At 43.7% G+C, this 17,453-nt stretch overlaps 1 protein-coding gene across 1 annotated transcript in view; it reads left to right on the forward strand.

Annotated features, from left to right (window-relative positions):
- Positions 1–17,453, forward strand: part of LOC149126220 (uncharacterized) — a 70,929-nt gene that overhangs the window by 25,505 nt on the left and 27,971 nt on the right. Inside the window, exons 3-4 of the mRNA XM_089336188.1 lie at positions 10,210–10,330; positions 10,682–10,742. Coding sequence (XP_089192314.1) covers positions 10,210–10,330; positions 10,682–10,696 — 136 coding nt within the window. The 3' untranslated portion in view covers positions 10,697–10,742. The remainder of the gene's footprint in view (positions 1–10,209; positions 10,331–10,681; positions 10,743–17,453) is intronic.

The raw sequence follows: 17,453 nt of genomic DNA on the forward strand, positions 1-17,453 counted from the left end.
AGAGCTGGATCAGAAGTGGAGCAGCCAGGACTCGAACCTGCACCCACATGGGATGCCGGCATTGCAGGTAGCAGCTTTACCTGCTACTCCACAGCACCAGCCCTAAGATATTAACATCTTTTCTTTATAACTGAAGATTGAGAGTGTAATTGTGGCAACCATCGTGAGAACATCTTGCTTGTCATGTCTCATGTGGTTAAAATATAATGGTTTCATCACAGCAGTGTGGATTTAGGTTGTAATGAAGTGTAGGAACTGTGCTTTGTACAACTGGACAAGGGTGTCTCTGTTTTTTCTCCTAGATTCCTGTGTTGTAGATGATCTAACCAAAAATTTTAATAGCACCAAAACACTTAAATAACCATCCATAAGAACTGAGATGACTTTAACACTGCCAAACATTGATATTTTAACTGTTTTGCTTCTAATCACCCATATAAGTCAGGGCTGTAGAAAAGGCCATATTTTATTATATTGCACTTTTGCTTTTAAAGTCTTAGATGGTTGATTCTGCTGTAGCCAACTTTGTCCCCCCCCCCCCCTCCGCTCCTTGCTATGCAATATACCACAACACCCGTATTTCCTTTCCTGGAGCCTCTCCTAGGCTGTTAGGTCGGGGTGGAGGAGGGCACAGAAAATTAGAATAAGAAATGGAGCAAGACTTTAAGGAGCTTATAGCTCATCTCCTCTTTTGCCCCATGCTCCGCTGACTTCAAGGATCATTCTGTACAATCTGCTCTCTCAGCTATGTAATGGGTGAGATAAAGTGGTAGTTTCTTTCTTTTTTCTTGTTTGCTAGGTTGATGTTGTTTCTATGGAAATATTTGAAGTTTTAAGCAGCCAAATTTCAAAAAGATCATTATTAATAAAGCTAAGTAGTAAATTAATAATTGGTGATTGCTTGCCCTAGACTCATCCTAAACACGTTGGCAGTTTTTACCTTCACCCATTGTGTCTAGGGCATTTCCAGAAGCTCACCACTTTACAGTAGTTGAAACTGCTGATCATTGTTTGGAAGTGGATAGGTGCTGCCTTTATGGTTATGCAACCTTTCAGTTGATGCTATGCTGAAAATGTGTACTGACCTCATAGAAACCAAGGTTCCTTGAATATCTCCATCCAAAGTATCTAAAAACAATGTTAAACCTGAAAGGAATCAGTACCATAGAATTTAGATCACTGCTTTAACCTAACGTGATGAGATGATCCTGTGTCAAGTGACAGAATAGTTCTAGAAATTTGAAAGTATTGCTTCCTTGGGTGTTGGCCAGGTACCTATTTAACTAGTTGAATGTTGTATAAATATGAAGATTTAAATACTAGGTTTGCTGTTGCCAGCCTTTGGAGGCAGTATAACCTAACAGTTAAGAGCACGGGTTCTGGAGTTAGAACCTGGTTCTAATTTAGACTCCTCATGCTTCCCTGTGACCTTGGGAGGCTGCTTAAATTCTGAAGAGGAGATGAATGCCTGGTGCACACACTACAACAAGAGTGAAGATGACAATGATGACAACGTTGAGCGTGGCAGCGTTGTAGCTTTGGCATACTTGCTGTTGCCTGGGAAGGCAGTGCTTTTCAGAAGTGGTGGACTGGCTTCACAGATCAGAACAGTCTGGCTATTTGCAACATGTCTTAGGTTTTGAGCTGAGGGAGGTTTGTGAATAATGTGTGTTTGGGCTAGAAAAAAATTTGATGGAAAGTGAAGACTGTATGCACACTGACATGAACTTGAGTAAATTCACAGTTTTATATGTAGCAGCAGTTGGACCAAGTTCACAGACTGTAGGTAAAGCAAAAACACAAATCCCAGTTAGCAATCATGCATTAAAAGAAGAAGAAACATCAATAGGCTAATCCTCCACCTTGCGGCGCCGGCACACCGGGTTCTAGTCCCGGTTGGGGCGCCGGATTCTGTCCCGGTTGCCCCTCTTCCAGGCCAGCTCTCTGCTGTGGCCAGGGAGTGCAGTGGAGGATGGCCCAGGTGCTTGGGCCCTGCACCCCATGGGAGACCAGGAGAAGCACCTGGCTCCTGGCTCCTGCCATCGGATCAGTGCGGTGCGCCGGCCGCAGCGGCGGCCATTGGAGGGTGAACCAACGGCAAAGGAAGACCTTTCTCTCTCTGTCTCTCTCTCTCACTGTCCACTCTGCCTATCAAAAAAGACATTAAAAGAAGAAGAAACAGTAACAAGTTAGTCGCTACAAGTGTGAGAGAGCATGTGTGAAAAGTCATAAGGTTACACAGTACTGAGGGCCCAGGAAGCAGTCATCCTGATGGAAGGGGTTACACCAGTCTTTTTCAGTCATACATGTTCATTCATCTGTAGAGACTCTTACAGTCTTAACATCTTTGTTTGAGGGACTAGCCCTTAAATTTCTCCGAAGTAAATTTAAGTCTCTCACAATAAAGTAATTCTTTTTCTATGCAGTTGTTCTTGGAGGTTTGATTGGGAGTACATGGAATGTACTGAAGAGGGTGTTTTGTACCTGAATATTATACAGTGGCTTCCCCACATATATAATTATTATAGTGTGGATTGTTTATTGATTCATAGTCCTTTCTCTTGTGTAGCTGTCTGCATTAAATAATGAGAGTATTTTTTAATATAATGATTTTCTCTTGGAACAACTTTTTATCAAGGTCTTAGAATTTTTAAATACTAAATGTTTTTTAAGGAAAGATGAGTTTGGGTGAAGAAAAAACTGCTTATTTGAAAGGTATCTAGTTTAGCAACAACTCCAGGTGAACTTAGGAAACATTTTTAATTTTCTCAAGGATTTAAAAGACCTCCTTGGGGGCTGACATTGTGGCGCAGTGGGTTAAGCTGCTGCTCGTATTGCCAGCATCCAGTACAGGAGCACCTGTTCAGTTTCTGCTGCTCTGATTCCAATCCAGCTCCCTACTAATGTGCCTGGGAAAGCAGCAGCAGATGGCTCACCTGCTTGGGTCCCTGCCACGCATGTGGGAAACCCAGATTGAGTTCCTGGTCCCTGGTTTCCGCCTGTCCCTGCCAGTGTTGTTACAGCCGTTTGGAGAGTGAACCAGCTGATGGAAGATGAATCAATAACTTTCTCTCTCTCTGTCTCTCATTCTTACCCTACCTTTCAAATAAACAAGTAAAAATGCCCTCCCCAACTGCGAGGATGTGTCCATCACCATAGATTTTGTTTTTGTTTTTTTTTCTGTGGCAAATGTATTTTGATGGATGTTTTGACTCCTTGTGCCATCCTCAGGTCCTGGTGTCGTGCGCTGCATGGGCAGTGACAGCCTGTACTTTCTCATTTGCAGTGTTGTATTTTGGAGGTAGAACAAAATAGAAAAAAAAAAAATAAACATGAAAAAACAAGGACTTTAAAATTAGTGAGACCTAGTATTGATTACCAGCTCCTATATTCACTAGTTTTGTGATTTAGGTAGAGTTACTTAATTGCTTTCATCAATTTCCTCATCTACCAAGTGTGGACAGAGGATAACTTAGAGATGTGGGGATCAAAAGGTGTGTGTTGGGGAGGGAGGTTAAGTGTGTAGTACAAAGTAGCTGACACTCTGCACTGGTCCTAGCACTTACTAAATGAAAATTGCTCCTTCCCTATCCCCCATTTTAGTGATGACTTTCCATATGTGTTGGGATGTGGCCTGGAATTTCAGATTTTCCTCACTTTCTTTTCAGGCTAGATAGCCTTCCTAATTTTTATTTAGGTAAATGAGATAGCTGTAAGTATTCACATCACACCTTATGTCTTGTAGCTTTTGTTTTTGTTTCCTCTTTGGCTTGTCTGTTCCAGCTGCCTGGAACAATTGGAATCCACTTAGTGCCCCCAAGTCTCTGAAACTTTTAATACTGAGACCCTCTAGCGACAAGTTTGTGAGAAGATGGAGGTTGTCTGTATAGTTGTTTTTTTTTTTTTTAAAGAGAGAAGCATTTTTAAAAAATATTGACTTATTTGAAAGAATTGGAGAGACAGCGAGTGAGGGAGAGACAGCGAGTGAGCAAGAGATCTTCCATCTTCTGGTTCACTCCCCAAATAACCTCAATGGCCAGGGCTGGGCCAGGCTGAAGAGAGGAGCCAGGAGTTTCATCCAGCTCTCCCACATGGGTGCAGCGGCCCAAGATCTTGGGCCATCTTCCTTTGTTTTCCATGGTACATTAACAGGGAGCTGGATCGGAAGTGGGGCTGCTGGCACTCAAACTGGTGCCCATGTGAGATACTGGTGCTGCAGGCGGTGTCTTATCCTGCTCTATAGAGCAGGCCCCAAAATTTCTTACACCAATCCCTTCCTTGTCAGACTTTTCAGATGCTGGTGAATGCAATGTGAAAGTGACAAGGAATTTGCTTGTTTTCTTAGGGGTCTACAGTGGATTCCCCTAATGAATCTTACAGTTATTTGTTGCTGTGTAACAAACCACCCCGAAACTTGGTAACTTAAAGCAGCAGTCATCTATTTGGCTTGCAATTTTGTGGGATGGCAATTTGGACTGGTCTCAGCTGGACTCCCTTCTGCACTTCTGGTCAGCTAGTGGTCAGTGACCTCACTCCAGTGACTGGTTGTTAGCTGGGGCTCTGTGTGTGTGTGTGGTCACATTGTGTATGGTAGCAGATTGGCCAGGCTTGTTGAAACCATGACAGGAGGGAGGGCAGTCCTTCCATGCTCATGCACTTCTTAGAGTATGTTTGCCTGAAGTTTGCTGTTGTCTTTCTGCACAGAGTGAGTCATACACATGGCTAGGTAGTGGGGAGAGACTGGATTGCTCCAGGAGGGGTAAGCCATCTTCCACAGTGAATGTACAACATAAAACTTAACATCTTAGTGATATTTCAGTGAGGGGGGCTTCAGAAATGGGGAAATGGAGCTGAAAGATTATGCAAATTTTCCATTCACTTTTTGAAACCCCCTCATGCAGTTTAGTGATATTAAATACATTCATAATGTTACGCATCCATTACCACCACCATCTCTGTAACTCTTTTCATCTCGTAAAACTGAAACTCTATACCCATTAGACGTCAACTTTCCATTTCCCCCTCCCCACGTGCGTGTCTCAGTTCTTTTCTAAAATGTCTTTGACCCACGTGATCGGTCATAGCACCGAAAGGAAAGGTTTGCAGGAGAGCTTCCTAGGATCCATCACCTCCTCTTCCTCTCGTTAGTTCAGGGAGGGTTATGATTGGAAAGGGGAAGAAGGAAGCCAAACAAGAATGGAAAGCCATTGAGATGTTAATTTTCCGCATTGTGGCACTTACTTTTTAGAAACCATTTTGGGAGAACTTCTTGACATTTGGTGTGGTTGGAACTGTCAGTTGGAGTTAATGATATGTACTCCCTACCAGGGAAGAAAGCATCATGGTGCTGCAGTAACTGGAAGACCAAACTCTTGTTTGGTTGCATTTTTTTTGAAGAATACTCACTGTGTGTGAGTGTAAACTGAGCACACTTCTGGAAGGACCATCCCATCACATCACAGCCCTCCCATGTCCATGACATCTTGGACGGCTGCTTCGGATTTTAATCTCCAAGCTGCTCTCCTGCCCTTGGCCTGGCCACTTATCCAGCTTTGGCTGCTGTCTGCCTTGTCTCCCAGATGTGGCAGAGCTTGGAACTCTCCCATATCTGACTCCATTCTGACGAATTCATCTTGATCCAACCATGTCCGAGCTCCTGAATCTATGATGTAAAACTTTCACTTTGTCTGTCAGACCCTGAACTCATATCCTTGCTGTTGCCCTACTGCTCTCTCTTCCCAGCGGGGCCAGCTTCGCTTGTGCTATTCTTTGAGTTGTGCCCAGTTTTGAGACTTTTTTCCCTGATGATTTTGCCTTTAAAATAAAGATTACTTTTATTAAAACCATTCATGGAAAATTTTCTCCCTTGTCTGAAATTCTCAGTACTCATGTACTCAGCCTCCCTAAGGTACTAGCAGTAGACTTACTGATCCAAAAGAGTAATTATGATTGTGTTTGGGCTGGGCACCACGCTGAGTATTGGGGATAAAGAGGTGAACAAATTATACCACATGCCCAAGGCTAGTTGGTTAAATGGACATTAATCAAATAATGACACAAACCTGTAAAAGTACAACTGTAATAATTTGGGGGAAAAGGAGCAGTATGTGATACTCTGGAGTGGGTAGTAGGCATTTGACTTAGTTCAGGAGATATGGAAAGATTGACTGCTCTGAGGAGGGTAAGTGTGAATGGGGTCCTCCTGCCCAAGGTTCTGTTGCTACACTGGGAAGAGCACGGTCTGTACCCCAGGAGTGATAGGAAGCATTTATCACCACATACCACGCACATGGATTGGAGGGGGCTGGAGCAGGCAGTTGCATATTTCAGGCAAGAGGTAACAGTGAGTTGATGCAGTATGATGGTCATGGATATGGACAGAAGTGGGTGAATCTGAGCAAGATGTAGCAGACAAAATCAGTAAGATTTGCTGGTGTATTGGATGTTGGGAGCCATCAGGGGAAGAAGGTGTTCTGGGTGACTCCTAGATGGCTAGTGGGTGACTGATGTTTATGGGGCCACCCCTAGCCTATATGGTGCCTCTGCAAATTAACCATGGCTGCTGCCTTTCTCCAGGACATGTGGCCTGGCTTGCGGAGTAGTGGCTGGATTTCTATAGCCACTTGCTTTCTGTAGTCCTTTGTGTGGCATGGGGGCTATGCACCCACACCCCTGACTGTAGTAGCCCCCAGCCATTCATAAAGTTCAGCTTGTTTTCTCCTCTCCCTTTCAAACCAGGTGAGATTTGTATCTATTTACTTATTTATTTAAAATCAAATGGCATTCATGCATGGGAAAGCAGATGGAGAGGATCCAGTTGAGAGGTGGGCTATAAAGGACCGTATAGGAAAACTTTAAAGAGCATGGGATAACTGATGGAATGAGTGCTGAAAAGGAGAGAATCTTGGGGCCCAGAAGGGGAGGATTGGGTCTTAGGCTAGAGGTGCACCACTGCTCTGTGGTGACTGGATGACAAGTGGGGTGATGTTCTTGAGCCTGAGAGTTTGGCTTTAAGAAGGCCCACATTTAGACATCAGAGGTGTCCCTATTTTCCCTGCAAAGTAGGAAGCAAGATTGCTAACTCATGCCTTGCCTCTTCAACTGGAACTGTGGAGGAAAACAAGGAATGTGTGTATAAACATGCTTATTTGTTCTTGCACTGCACTCATTTGATGGTTACTTAATTGTTGGGTTTCACTGAAAAGTTGGACTTATTGAAAAGTAAACTTGTTCCCTGGGACTAAACGTGAAATTGTGTCTAAAAGTAACTCAGACAGGTGTTGCAGCACAGCAGGTTAAGCTGTTGCTTGAGATGCCCGCACTGCATCTCCGAGTGCTGGCTTGGGTCACAGCTACACCGTGCTTTTGATCCAGCTTCCTGCTAATGCATCCTGGGAGGGGGCAGATGATGCCTCAGGTGCTTCCTGCTAGCTCATCCTGGGAGGCAGTGTATGATGGCTCAAGTACTTGGACCCCTTCCACCCACTTGGAAAACCCAGATGGAGTTCTGGGCTTCTGGCTTCAACTTTACCCAGCCTTGGGTATTGTAGGAATTTTGGGAATGAACCAGTGAATGGAAGGTCTCTTTATGTCTCATTCTCACTCTCTTGCTCTGCCATTCAAATGGAATAAAATTAAACAATTAAAAAAAGTTAACTCACTATGTTTTCAAGTTTGTAAAAATACTAAATCCTGTCAATCTGTGCTGTATTAAAGTATTCTGTACTTCCTGAATGGCACCGCTTTAATTGATAATAAGGTACCTGCAAATAAATCTCCTAGAGTGAAAATGGCAGAATTTGTGCTGGTTTTTTTGTGCCTGGACTTTAGAGAAATGCATACCACTCATTCTTTGAGATTTAGAAATAAAACACAAAGTTAATGGTGACACACGTGAAAGAGAAACAGGGAGAGGAGTGAGCCACCTGGAATATGGTTTTAGTTCAACTCCTATGCATTGATCAACATTAAACAATAAAAGGAGTTACATTTTTAGTGTGTTTTATTGCTTCCCAGGCACTTTTTTTTTAACTTTTATTTAATGAATATAGATTTCCAAAGTACAGCTTATGGACTGCATTGGCTCCCCCCCCCCCATGACTTCCCTTCCACCCGCAACCCTCCCCTTTCCCGCTCTCTCTCCCCTTCCATTCATATCAAGATTCATTTTCAGTTTTCTATATATACAGAAGATCAGTTTAGTATACATGAAGTAAAGATTTCAACAGTTTGCACCCACATAGAAACACAAAGTGAAAATACTGTTTGAGTACTTGTTATAGCATTAAATCTCAATGTACAGCACATTAAGGACAGAGATCCTACATGAGGAGTAAGTGCACAGTGACTCCGCTTCCCAGGCACTTTTAACACATGTTGCCACTATAATCTGTATAGGCAAGATGGCACCTTATAGAAGAAACTTGGTTTCCCCAGAGGCATGCACGTGGTGCATGGTAAAGGCAGACTTGATTGTAGGTCTAAGGACTCCAAGGTGCAGGGCCCTTCTTCCCTGGGCATCCTGAGTTAACATTTTTCAGGTGAACCCTAACTATGCAGTTCCAAATAACATGGAGATTCTAGTGGAAACACACAGACCCTTGACATTGTAGTGGTACTTATGCTTCTTTGATCTGATTGCTATTGAGTGAATAACTGGTCTTCTGATTTATATGGTTAAAATTTGAATTGGGGGAGGGAGGGTTGAACCATTATTAATTAGTTAGTTTGGGTAACATAGATAGTTAGGAATAATTTCATGTGGCACATTTTGTAGTATCTAATGTTTTTCCACACTTGGTAAAATAATGTGTTTTATCATACCAGGGAATATTTTTGTGCTTGATTAGAATTTTGTGTATGGTTTAAAAATATAGTTAAAAGAGGATGCTAGAACAATGAGCAGTGTAGGTAGGTGATGGAAGAGCAAAGGGTTGTGCTAGGCCACCTGTTATGTAATTGTGGGTTAGGGACCATCTTGTGTGGGAGGGTCTTGCGCTAATTATTGGATACTCAGCACAAAATAAGAAGTAGAGTGATGGCATATACAAAGATTAGTTAGTGAGTAACCAAATTACTGTCCAATTATGTGGGAAAAAACACTATAGCAATTTTTCTATGATTTGGTGATTTCAGAAGTTTTAACTCTGAAGGTGGGAAATTTTTTTGCCATTTTTAAAGTTGACATGCTGACAGTTTTCATATACAATATGAATAAAAAGGAACTTGTTTTAGCATTCTTTATGAAGATCTTTATATATTTAAAACATACAAAGATATTTTAGTATATTAAGATTCTGCATAGAAGCTCGGAATCTGACATAAAATCTGATAAATGTTAATTAGAAATTCCTTTTGATGCTGTCTAGTATGGTCTTGGAACTTGTTTATTCCTGCATCCACAGAGGCTGCACTATGCAAATATTGACAAAACTAGATTTATTGATAGTGATTTCAATTAAAATGTTGTGAATTTATACTTCCAATAGTCCCCCTTGACTGGCAGTTCCTTCTGTGGAAAGGAATTTGACTGGTTCCCAGGTGGCTCTTTTGGTCCTGCTAGATTTGAAGATAGTAATTTACTGTCCTACCCTTATGTCACTCACTTGTTCCCCATGAAACAACTTAGACATGTCTCTTAATGTAACAGATGACACATTTACTGATTAATGGATTAGATTATTGAAAAAAGTTTACAAATTGCCCTTCTGCAAGACTACTTTGAGGGTTTCAATAATTATGAAGAATGGATTATTAGAATTGGCTGTTAATAGATAACCCATCCAGCACTTACAGCAGGGCAGTATGCCAGGCACATACAGATTGGAATTAGATGCTGTGTGTAGTCTCAAAGCATTGAGACGGTGTTTCTCATACGTGGCCAGTTAAAGTGTGGGGAGGATGCCTGGGGTTCGAGCTTTTGTATGCGTGCTAGCTGCAGAGGGGCAGCGGAAGCAGGGATGGGCAGGTGCACGTGAAAAAAACAGCAAGATTTCAGCAAAGAAGGATTGGGAGTGAAAGAGTTGAAGATTCTCGAGGCGTCTTGAATGAGCCTGGGTGTGCATTTACTCTGGGAGGGGCGATGGCAGAGCTCTGCTTTCAGTCCCGGGTGTCGCTTCTCTGCAGCAACCCTCCCTCCTCTGTCCTCTTGCCATCCTCTGTATCCAGAAGGTTGTCTGAGGATGGTGTTTCCTTGGTGTGGCCTTGCAGATCCTGCCCACTTGTCCGTGTCTGCTGGACTTCTGCCGGCCTACCGCTGAATCTTCTCAGTCATCTTGCTAAGTGGTCGTGCTCTGCCCATGTGTCGTCTCTTCACCCTGCTGTACACCAGGTTTGTGTTTGCCTCCCGGAAGCCAAGGTGACTGCCTCCACCTGGAATGCAGGCCTCCTGTTCTTCCTGCTGACCTCTCTGTCTGCACTATCTGCTCTTCTTCAAATGTAGCCTCTAATCGGACTTAACCGGCTTATTCATGGCCACTAAACACAGGGGTCCCCTCTTTCATGCCTCAGTTCTTGCTTTGCCTTGTTTCAGGTACGATTTTGTCCACTCAGACCCACCTTTGCCTATTAAAACCCTGCCTTTTCTTCTGGTTCTGTTTCAAGTGCCACCTCATCTGTCGATATTTCTAGCTCTTTTCACTTGAAGGCTGCTTCCTCACTTTATTTTTTCTTCTTCATCTAGTTGTTTGGGGTATGAGTCCCTGGAGACTGGTCACTGGGTAAACACACCAGCGAGGTCAAAGGTAAATAAATGGCTGCACCTTGCCTCAGGAGGGGGTTTGGCGGGCCCTGCCCTTGCGGGAGGCACTCACCACTGTCTGCTGGCCCTCCACTCTCACTGTGCCCCGTTCCTCTGGGAGAATTTCTCAGTCTGTCCTGCACACTTTATTATCTGGGTTCCTGTTTTCTCCTTTGCATTGTAAGCGCTTTGAAGGTAGCCCACGGCTATTTTAGTACTCTTTAATTAGCATTTTCTTATTAGTGGTTGAAGTCTGATTTCTGAAAGGGAAATACAGGTGTTCTGCATAATATTACTTGACAGCTACCAAAGGTTCACTCTCTAGCTTGTAATACTTTGATGAACTTGATAGCATGGTGGATTCCCTCTTTAAGGGAATCCCACCATGTATATATACTGTATATGTATATGCTAGACTGGAACTCAGCTAATCTAGAGGGAGGCAGAGAAGAAAAATATAGTGTAAAAGTAACTGAAGCTTGTTTGTTTTGTGGTGTGTGTGTGTAGGGGGGTGTTATGGGCGCTAACAAACAGCCTAAAGTAGTTGTAGGTTTATGTGTTTTAGTTGAGTTGAAAACTGAAGGAGACTCAAGGAAAAGTTGTTAACTTGCAGTTAACTCACCTTGCTAAATCACATTGTATCTGTTGTTAGTTACTTTCTTTTTGTGACTAGATTGAATTCATTCAGAATGTCTTGCTTACTTTTTACTCTGAGCACCTAGTCCAGTCCTGATACATTGTCTGCTCATTTGAGTTCTTAAATAGAAATTGAAACTGTATTTAAGGGTGAAAGGAAACCTGAGTTATCTTTTATTCTTACCTCAAAACAAGGTGGGGGAAGGGAAGAGCTATGAGAGGTGTTGGATATATTAAGTTGTTTGTAGCAATTGTTTCTTTATTCTGCATGTCAATATCATGCTGTATACCTTAAGTAAACACAATTAAAATGATAATAGAAAGTGACATTCAAACATGACCATTTTTCCTGTAGAGGAGCTTAAAATGTGTCTTTAAAATGTGTATAGGCACAGGTGGACAGGTGGTTGGCACAGCTGTTAAGATGCCCACATCCCAAGATGCCCATATCCAAGTGTTTGGGTTCAAGTCTCAGTTCTGCTTCTGATTCCATTTCCCACTAATGTGCCACCTGGGAGGCGGCAGGTGATGGCTCAAGTACTTGGGTCCCTGCCGCCCATGAGAGAGACTCAGATTGAGTTCTAAGGCTTCTGGCTTTGGCTTGGTCCATTTGAATGGAAGATCTCATTTGTTGCAGGCAGTGGATGGAAGATCTCTCTCTGTCTCAAACAAAATGAAGATAAATTAATTAATAATTTAAAGGTATATGAACTCGTTTGTAATTATTATCGGTAGTGAGGTATTTAAGACTGGAGACTCACAAAGATGGGTTGCTGGGAATAATTTTGATTATTATTTTAAACTTCAGAGTTTAAATCCTTAGTAGCATTGTTTATGATAGTTGTTCTTGGAATGATTACAAAAATTCCATTTTTGGGAAAAGAATTCTCCCAATACCAGTTTCTTCTTTACATATTGTTTATCTGAAAGGCTCACTTCTGTGCAGAAGTGCATGTGTGTGGTGAATTCCTTTGAAAGAAATTTTCCATGTCAAATTATCTGTTCTTAATTCATTTTAGTTCTCCTAGACTTCTGATCACTGAAGATTTTCTTTGTCTTAGTGGTGGGGTTAGCCCTGGCAGCAGCATTCTTCTGGTAGCAGGAAAGAGTGCTGGTCCTGGTGCAGCACACGCCCCAGGGAGCACAGGTGCCACGGCTGCTCTGTGGGCAGTCAGCGGAGCGACGAGTCACTCGGGATGTGTGTGTAAGCTGTCCACCCCGGATGATGAGCATCTTTCCTATTCATTGTACACTGTCATTCTGCCCCGCAGTTGGTTTGTTAAGCTTAAAATCAGGTTCTAATTAAGGTTTAGAGACTGCATGTTTTTTGTCCTTGAGAATGCAGATCCACTTTTCTCTTCCTTTCGTGGCTGCTGCTGCTGCTTCTTTAAATATTTTATTTATTTATTTATTTATTTGAGAGGTAGAGTTACAGATAGTGAGAGGGAAAGACAGAGAGAAAGGTTTTGCTTTCTGGCTGCAGTGGCCAGAGCTGAGCCGATTGGAAGCCAGGAGCCAAGAGCCTCTTCTGGGTCTCTCATGTGGCTGCAGGGCCCCAAGCACCTAGGCCATCCCCCACTGCCTTCCTAGGCCTTAGCAGAGAGCTGGATTGGAAGAGGAGCAGCCAGAACTAGAACTGGCACCCATATGGGATGCCAGTGCTGAGGTGGAGGATTAACCCAATGCGTCACAGTGCTGGCCCCTTCCACTGCTTATTGACATTGTTTTGAAGATCATACATATAATACTGCACTTATATCTTTAGTTATTTTATGTGTGACTGTGTCATGGACCGTTAGCTTGAAACCTCTGGGGTTTAAAATGGTGCGTTTAATAAAGAGTAGTGTGTAGTGCATACCTCAGGACAATGTGGGTGCCAGAGGTCATTGCCAAAACTGCACTGAGTAATGTCTGCAGTGACTGAGGTGTAGATGGAGTACTGTGTCTACTTTCTAGGTTCCTGCTTTAAAAGGGGTTGAGAAATGCATGATGTGTGCACAGAGCCATGTGCAGGCAGGGAAAAGATACACAGGAAACTGGGATGAGTTTGTTTTTGGGAAGTGAGACTAGGGCTTTGGAAGAGGAAAATTGAATGTGCTTCTCAATTTATAGTCTTATCTACTGTGTTGTTCTTGTTATGTCACAGATTACAGTAGGTAAAATATATCAGTTGACATTTGGTGAACACAGTGGGCTGTGATGGCCCAGTGTTCTCCAGTTTTGCTGCACTTACCAGCACCTCCAATGTCTTGTGGATATGTGGAGCTATTGAAAGGCTGTGGCTGTCCAACTTTAGAGTAAAGTGTAAACATTGAATACTTGTTTACTGTGTGTTTCATTGCAGGTGTATGGCACAGGGGTTATGTCCCCACTTGGGACTTCTGCATCCTATATTAGAACACCTGGCTTGAGTCCTCAACTACTCTGGTTCTGGTCCAGCTTCCTACTAATGTGCATCCAGGGAAGCAGTAGGTGATGGGTCAAGAACTTGCATATCTTCTGGCCATGTGGGAAGCCCAGATGGAGTTCCAAGTTCCTGGTTTCAGCCTGACCCAGCTCTAGTTATTGTTGGCATTTGAAGAGTGAACCAAAGGGTGGAAGATCTCTGTTTGTCTCTGCCTTTCAATTAAAATGAAAATACATGTTTTTAAAAAGAACTTTTACTAATAGACTCATGTATAACCCCACATCACAGGAAAAGAAAAAGAAAAGGTAATTCCTGGGAAAAGAAATCCTTGAGACTTGTAGAATTCCATTTCCTCATGGATGAGATGAAATGATTCTAATGGTGTCCAGAGCAGTTGCAAGGCAAAGAGTAGCAGCCTCATCAGAAACTGCGTGGCAGCCTCATGACTTATAATGAGGGTGGCGTGTAATTAGAAATTGTCCCTGTCTTTTCTGAGTGCTGATGAAAACCATGGCTCAGAGGTTAATTCAAATAATAATTAATATTGGTCTCTGTCTGTACAGGGTGGTAATGAAATCTTTCGTTATTTGATGACTTTGACTTTGGATGTTGTGCACGGGGTAGAAATGGTGTTACTCCTTACACTTAATTGTGGGGAAGCTCCAATAGCTGGGCAGAGTATGGTAAAGTGTGTTATTTGGAAGGTGTTGAGTAAAAAATTTCTTACATAGCCTGTAATTTCCTACAACAGAATGCGTAACATTGACATGCAGATATTAGCATTATTTTATTCCCTGAAGTGATAATTATTTAGGGTGAGGTACTAGGAAGATCCTGGTAATTGATCCTACCATTGTGGACTGAGGAAGCTTTTGCTGGCCCCTCACATTTCTTACTGTATGTAGTGTGCAGAGATTGAAATTGCTCATTGAATCTTAATCAGCTACATATACACACTAATCTAAAAACAGAAACATCAAACGGCTGCTTGACCAGAGAACCTTGGGTGTCAATTTTCAACCTGGTAGTGACTGTGAGTTGGAGCACCATGTTGGCTGAATAATTTTCTTTCTCTCTCTCTTTCTTTCAAGATTTATATATTTATTTGAAAGAGTTAGGGAGAGAGAGGCAGAGAGAGAGAGAGACAGAGGTCTTCCATCCGCTGGTTCACTCCTCAGATGGCAGCAATAGCCAGGGCTGGGCCAGACTGAAGCCAGGAGCTAGGGGCTTCTTACAGGTTTCCCACATGGGTGCAGGGGCCCAAACACTTGGGCCATCTTCTGGGGGCTTTCCCAGGTGCATTAGCAGGGAGCTGGATTGAAGTGGAGTAGCCAGGTCTCGAACCAGTGTCCATATGGGATGCTGGTGCTATAGACAACAGCTTTACCCACTACGCGACAGCACTGGGCCCTGAACAGTTTTCATATATGGCGGTGGAGATTACAGGTGATGAAGATTCAGAGTTGATGCAAGAGGGCTATTTGGAAATTCATGAGAATCTGCTAGCACAAATGAGCTGTAGGTTCAGAAAGCTGCAAACGCTGTACCGCTGTCCGACTAAGCAGTTTTGGTGGCAGGAAGATGTTGAGGCAGAACTTCGGAAAAAAAAAAAAAGTTCTAAATGATTCATTGAGTAACTTACTCTAAAATCAGTTCTTTTAAATGTTTGTTGACTGTCTTACTATCGTAGCCTAATATCACAGGGTGCTGTTTGTATCACGTAAGCAATATCATCTTTTAGAGGGAAAAATAGTGAAGTAAAGGAAGAGAAACTCAGACAACACTGGGGCACTGTGAGATGCTGCACATGCCCGAGTAGTGGGGTCTTGCTGACATGCGGACTTAAGTAGACAGAATAGGAGGACCAGCCCTCCTCCACCCTTCACCAAGTCCATCAACTCAGGGCATACTTTCACTGGCTTCCCCTGTGATCGGTGTTATTTAGAAACAAATCCCACATAGCATGTTATTTTATTTTAAAATACTTCACATGTATCACTAAGGAGAAAGAATTCTTTTCAAATTAAATTGCTACAGAAGCTTGTGTGGATACTTTAAGGCTTTTAAAAATTTTAATTGAAAGGCAGCACTATGTTTGAGCAGGGATTTGTAAGCATGTTTTCTCAGCCAGGATGTAGTGGGTGATAGACAGTTGTTGGACAGTTAGGATCAGTGGGTTTAATTTGATTTCAGGAGCAATCAGAGAATTCTTAAATGAGAATGATGGGGTAAAAGCATTATTTGATTTACAAATGCAGCCTTCTCTCTGAGTTGCTGGTGCCAAGAGCCCGTGGAGGGCCAGGGCTTTGTGGGAGGCGGTCAGCGATGGTGCAGCAGGGTCAGGGAGCTGCTGCCACGTAGGGTCAAGCAGCATCCACTCTAGGAGCAGTCAGGGACCAGGACTTGCCCTGGGATCACTGAGCTTCTCCCAAAGCAGGTCATGTTGCTTCTCTCATGCGTCAGCTTCTCCATGTCTTCCTACACACCAGGAGTTTCACAGTAATTGAGTTTTCTTCCAAAAATACATGAGCAGTACAGAATCTTCAATAAAGAGTTTTTTTTTTTTCTCCCCTCTAAGAGACATGTCTTCATTCCAAAACCTGATTCAGGCTCCCAGGGGTACTTTGGGGTAACACCTGGTGTCACAAAGCAAGGCTGTCAGAGGTGGGAATGGGTCTAGGGAAGCCCATACCAGGAATGCAGAAACCATGCCCTGAGATAGGTCTGCAGGGTGTGCTTAACCAGCCAGGGGTGGGCAGGAGTGCCTGGAGCCCCCAGGCCTTCCTGGGACAGGTGCTGGAGGCACAGAGACTGCGCCTGAGGAGACCAGCTCAAGGGGAGGATCTCTGAGGAGTCATGGGTAATTGCCAGGATGGGGTGGGCCCCTCTTTCCCTCTCAAACCCCCTGAGGCTGTCCCCAACATGACCACTCATCTGGATATCAGGGCCTCCCTGCCCAGCAGCTCATGTGGAACTTTTCCCTGCCGTCCTACTTGATCAGCCCAGGGCTTCTCAGAGCTCCTGGCTGAAAGCACGCTGGTGTCAAGGGGCCAGAGAGGTGGGGAAGGAGACCTTGGACAGGCATGGTAGAGAGGGCTGGGAGAGAGCACCTGAGGAGACACAGACACATGGCCAGCAGGAGGAAGTATGGCCACCTGTGCATCCTGTGCAAGAGGCTTTGAGGCCATGTCTTGTGCTCTGTGTCACCTGGCTCACCCGTGGGGGTGGCTGCACTGCCCTTCCTTCTGGGCCCTGCTCTGCCCCCATCTCAGCCTCCAGTGCCATCGAGGCCACTCTCCTGCTCAGAGCCCTGCCCACTTGCATTCCCTTACCTGGCTGGCTCTTACTTCATCTGTGATCCCTCACTGGAGGGACCCACCCTGGGTGCAGCCCTGGTCATTTGGCCTCAGCAGCTTGCTCTGCTTTCATGGCCATCCATACGCTTAGCATTGTATGTTCCACATCCATGGAAGGAGCTGGGTTGGCCATGCTAATGGGACTCAGAGCTCATCAAAGAGTTGCTCAATAAATGAATGGGGCACACTGTGTAGGGTGGGGGCAGGAGGGAGTATTCTGCTGGTAGCAATGAGAGTTGGAAGGAGACAAATTCTGTCTGAAGGGTGTGTTTTCTGAGTTGGTGGGATAGGGAAATGTATGTGTCCTTTGATCAGT

Source organism: Oryctolagus cuniculus, chromosome 6, assembly GCF_051225735.1.
Source record: "Oryctolagus cuniculus isolate XC-2025 breed Fujian yellow rabbit chromosome 6, ASM5122573v1, whole genome shotgun sequence".
Lineage (NCBI taxonomy): Eukaryota > Metazoa > Chordata > Mammalia > Lagomorpha > Leporidae > Oryctolagus > Oryctolagus cuniculus.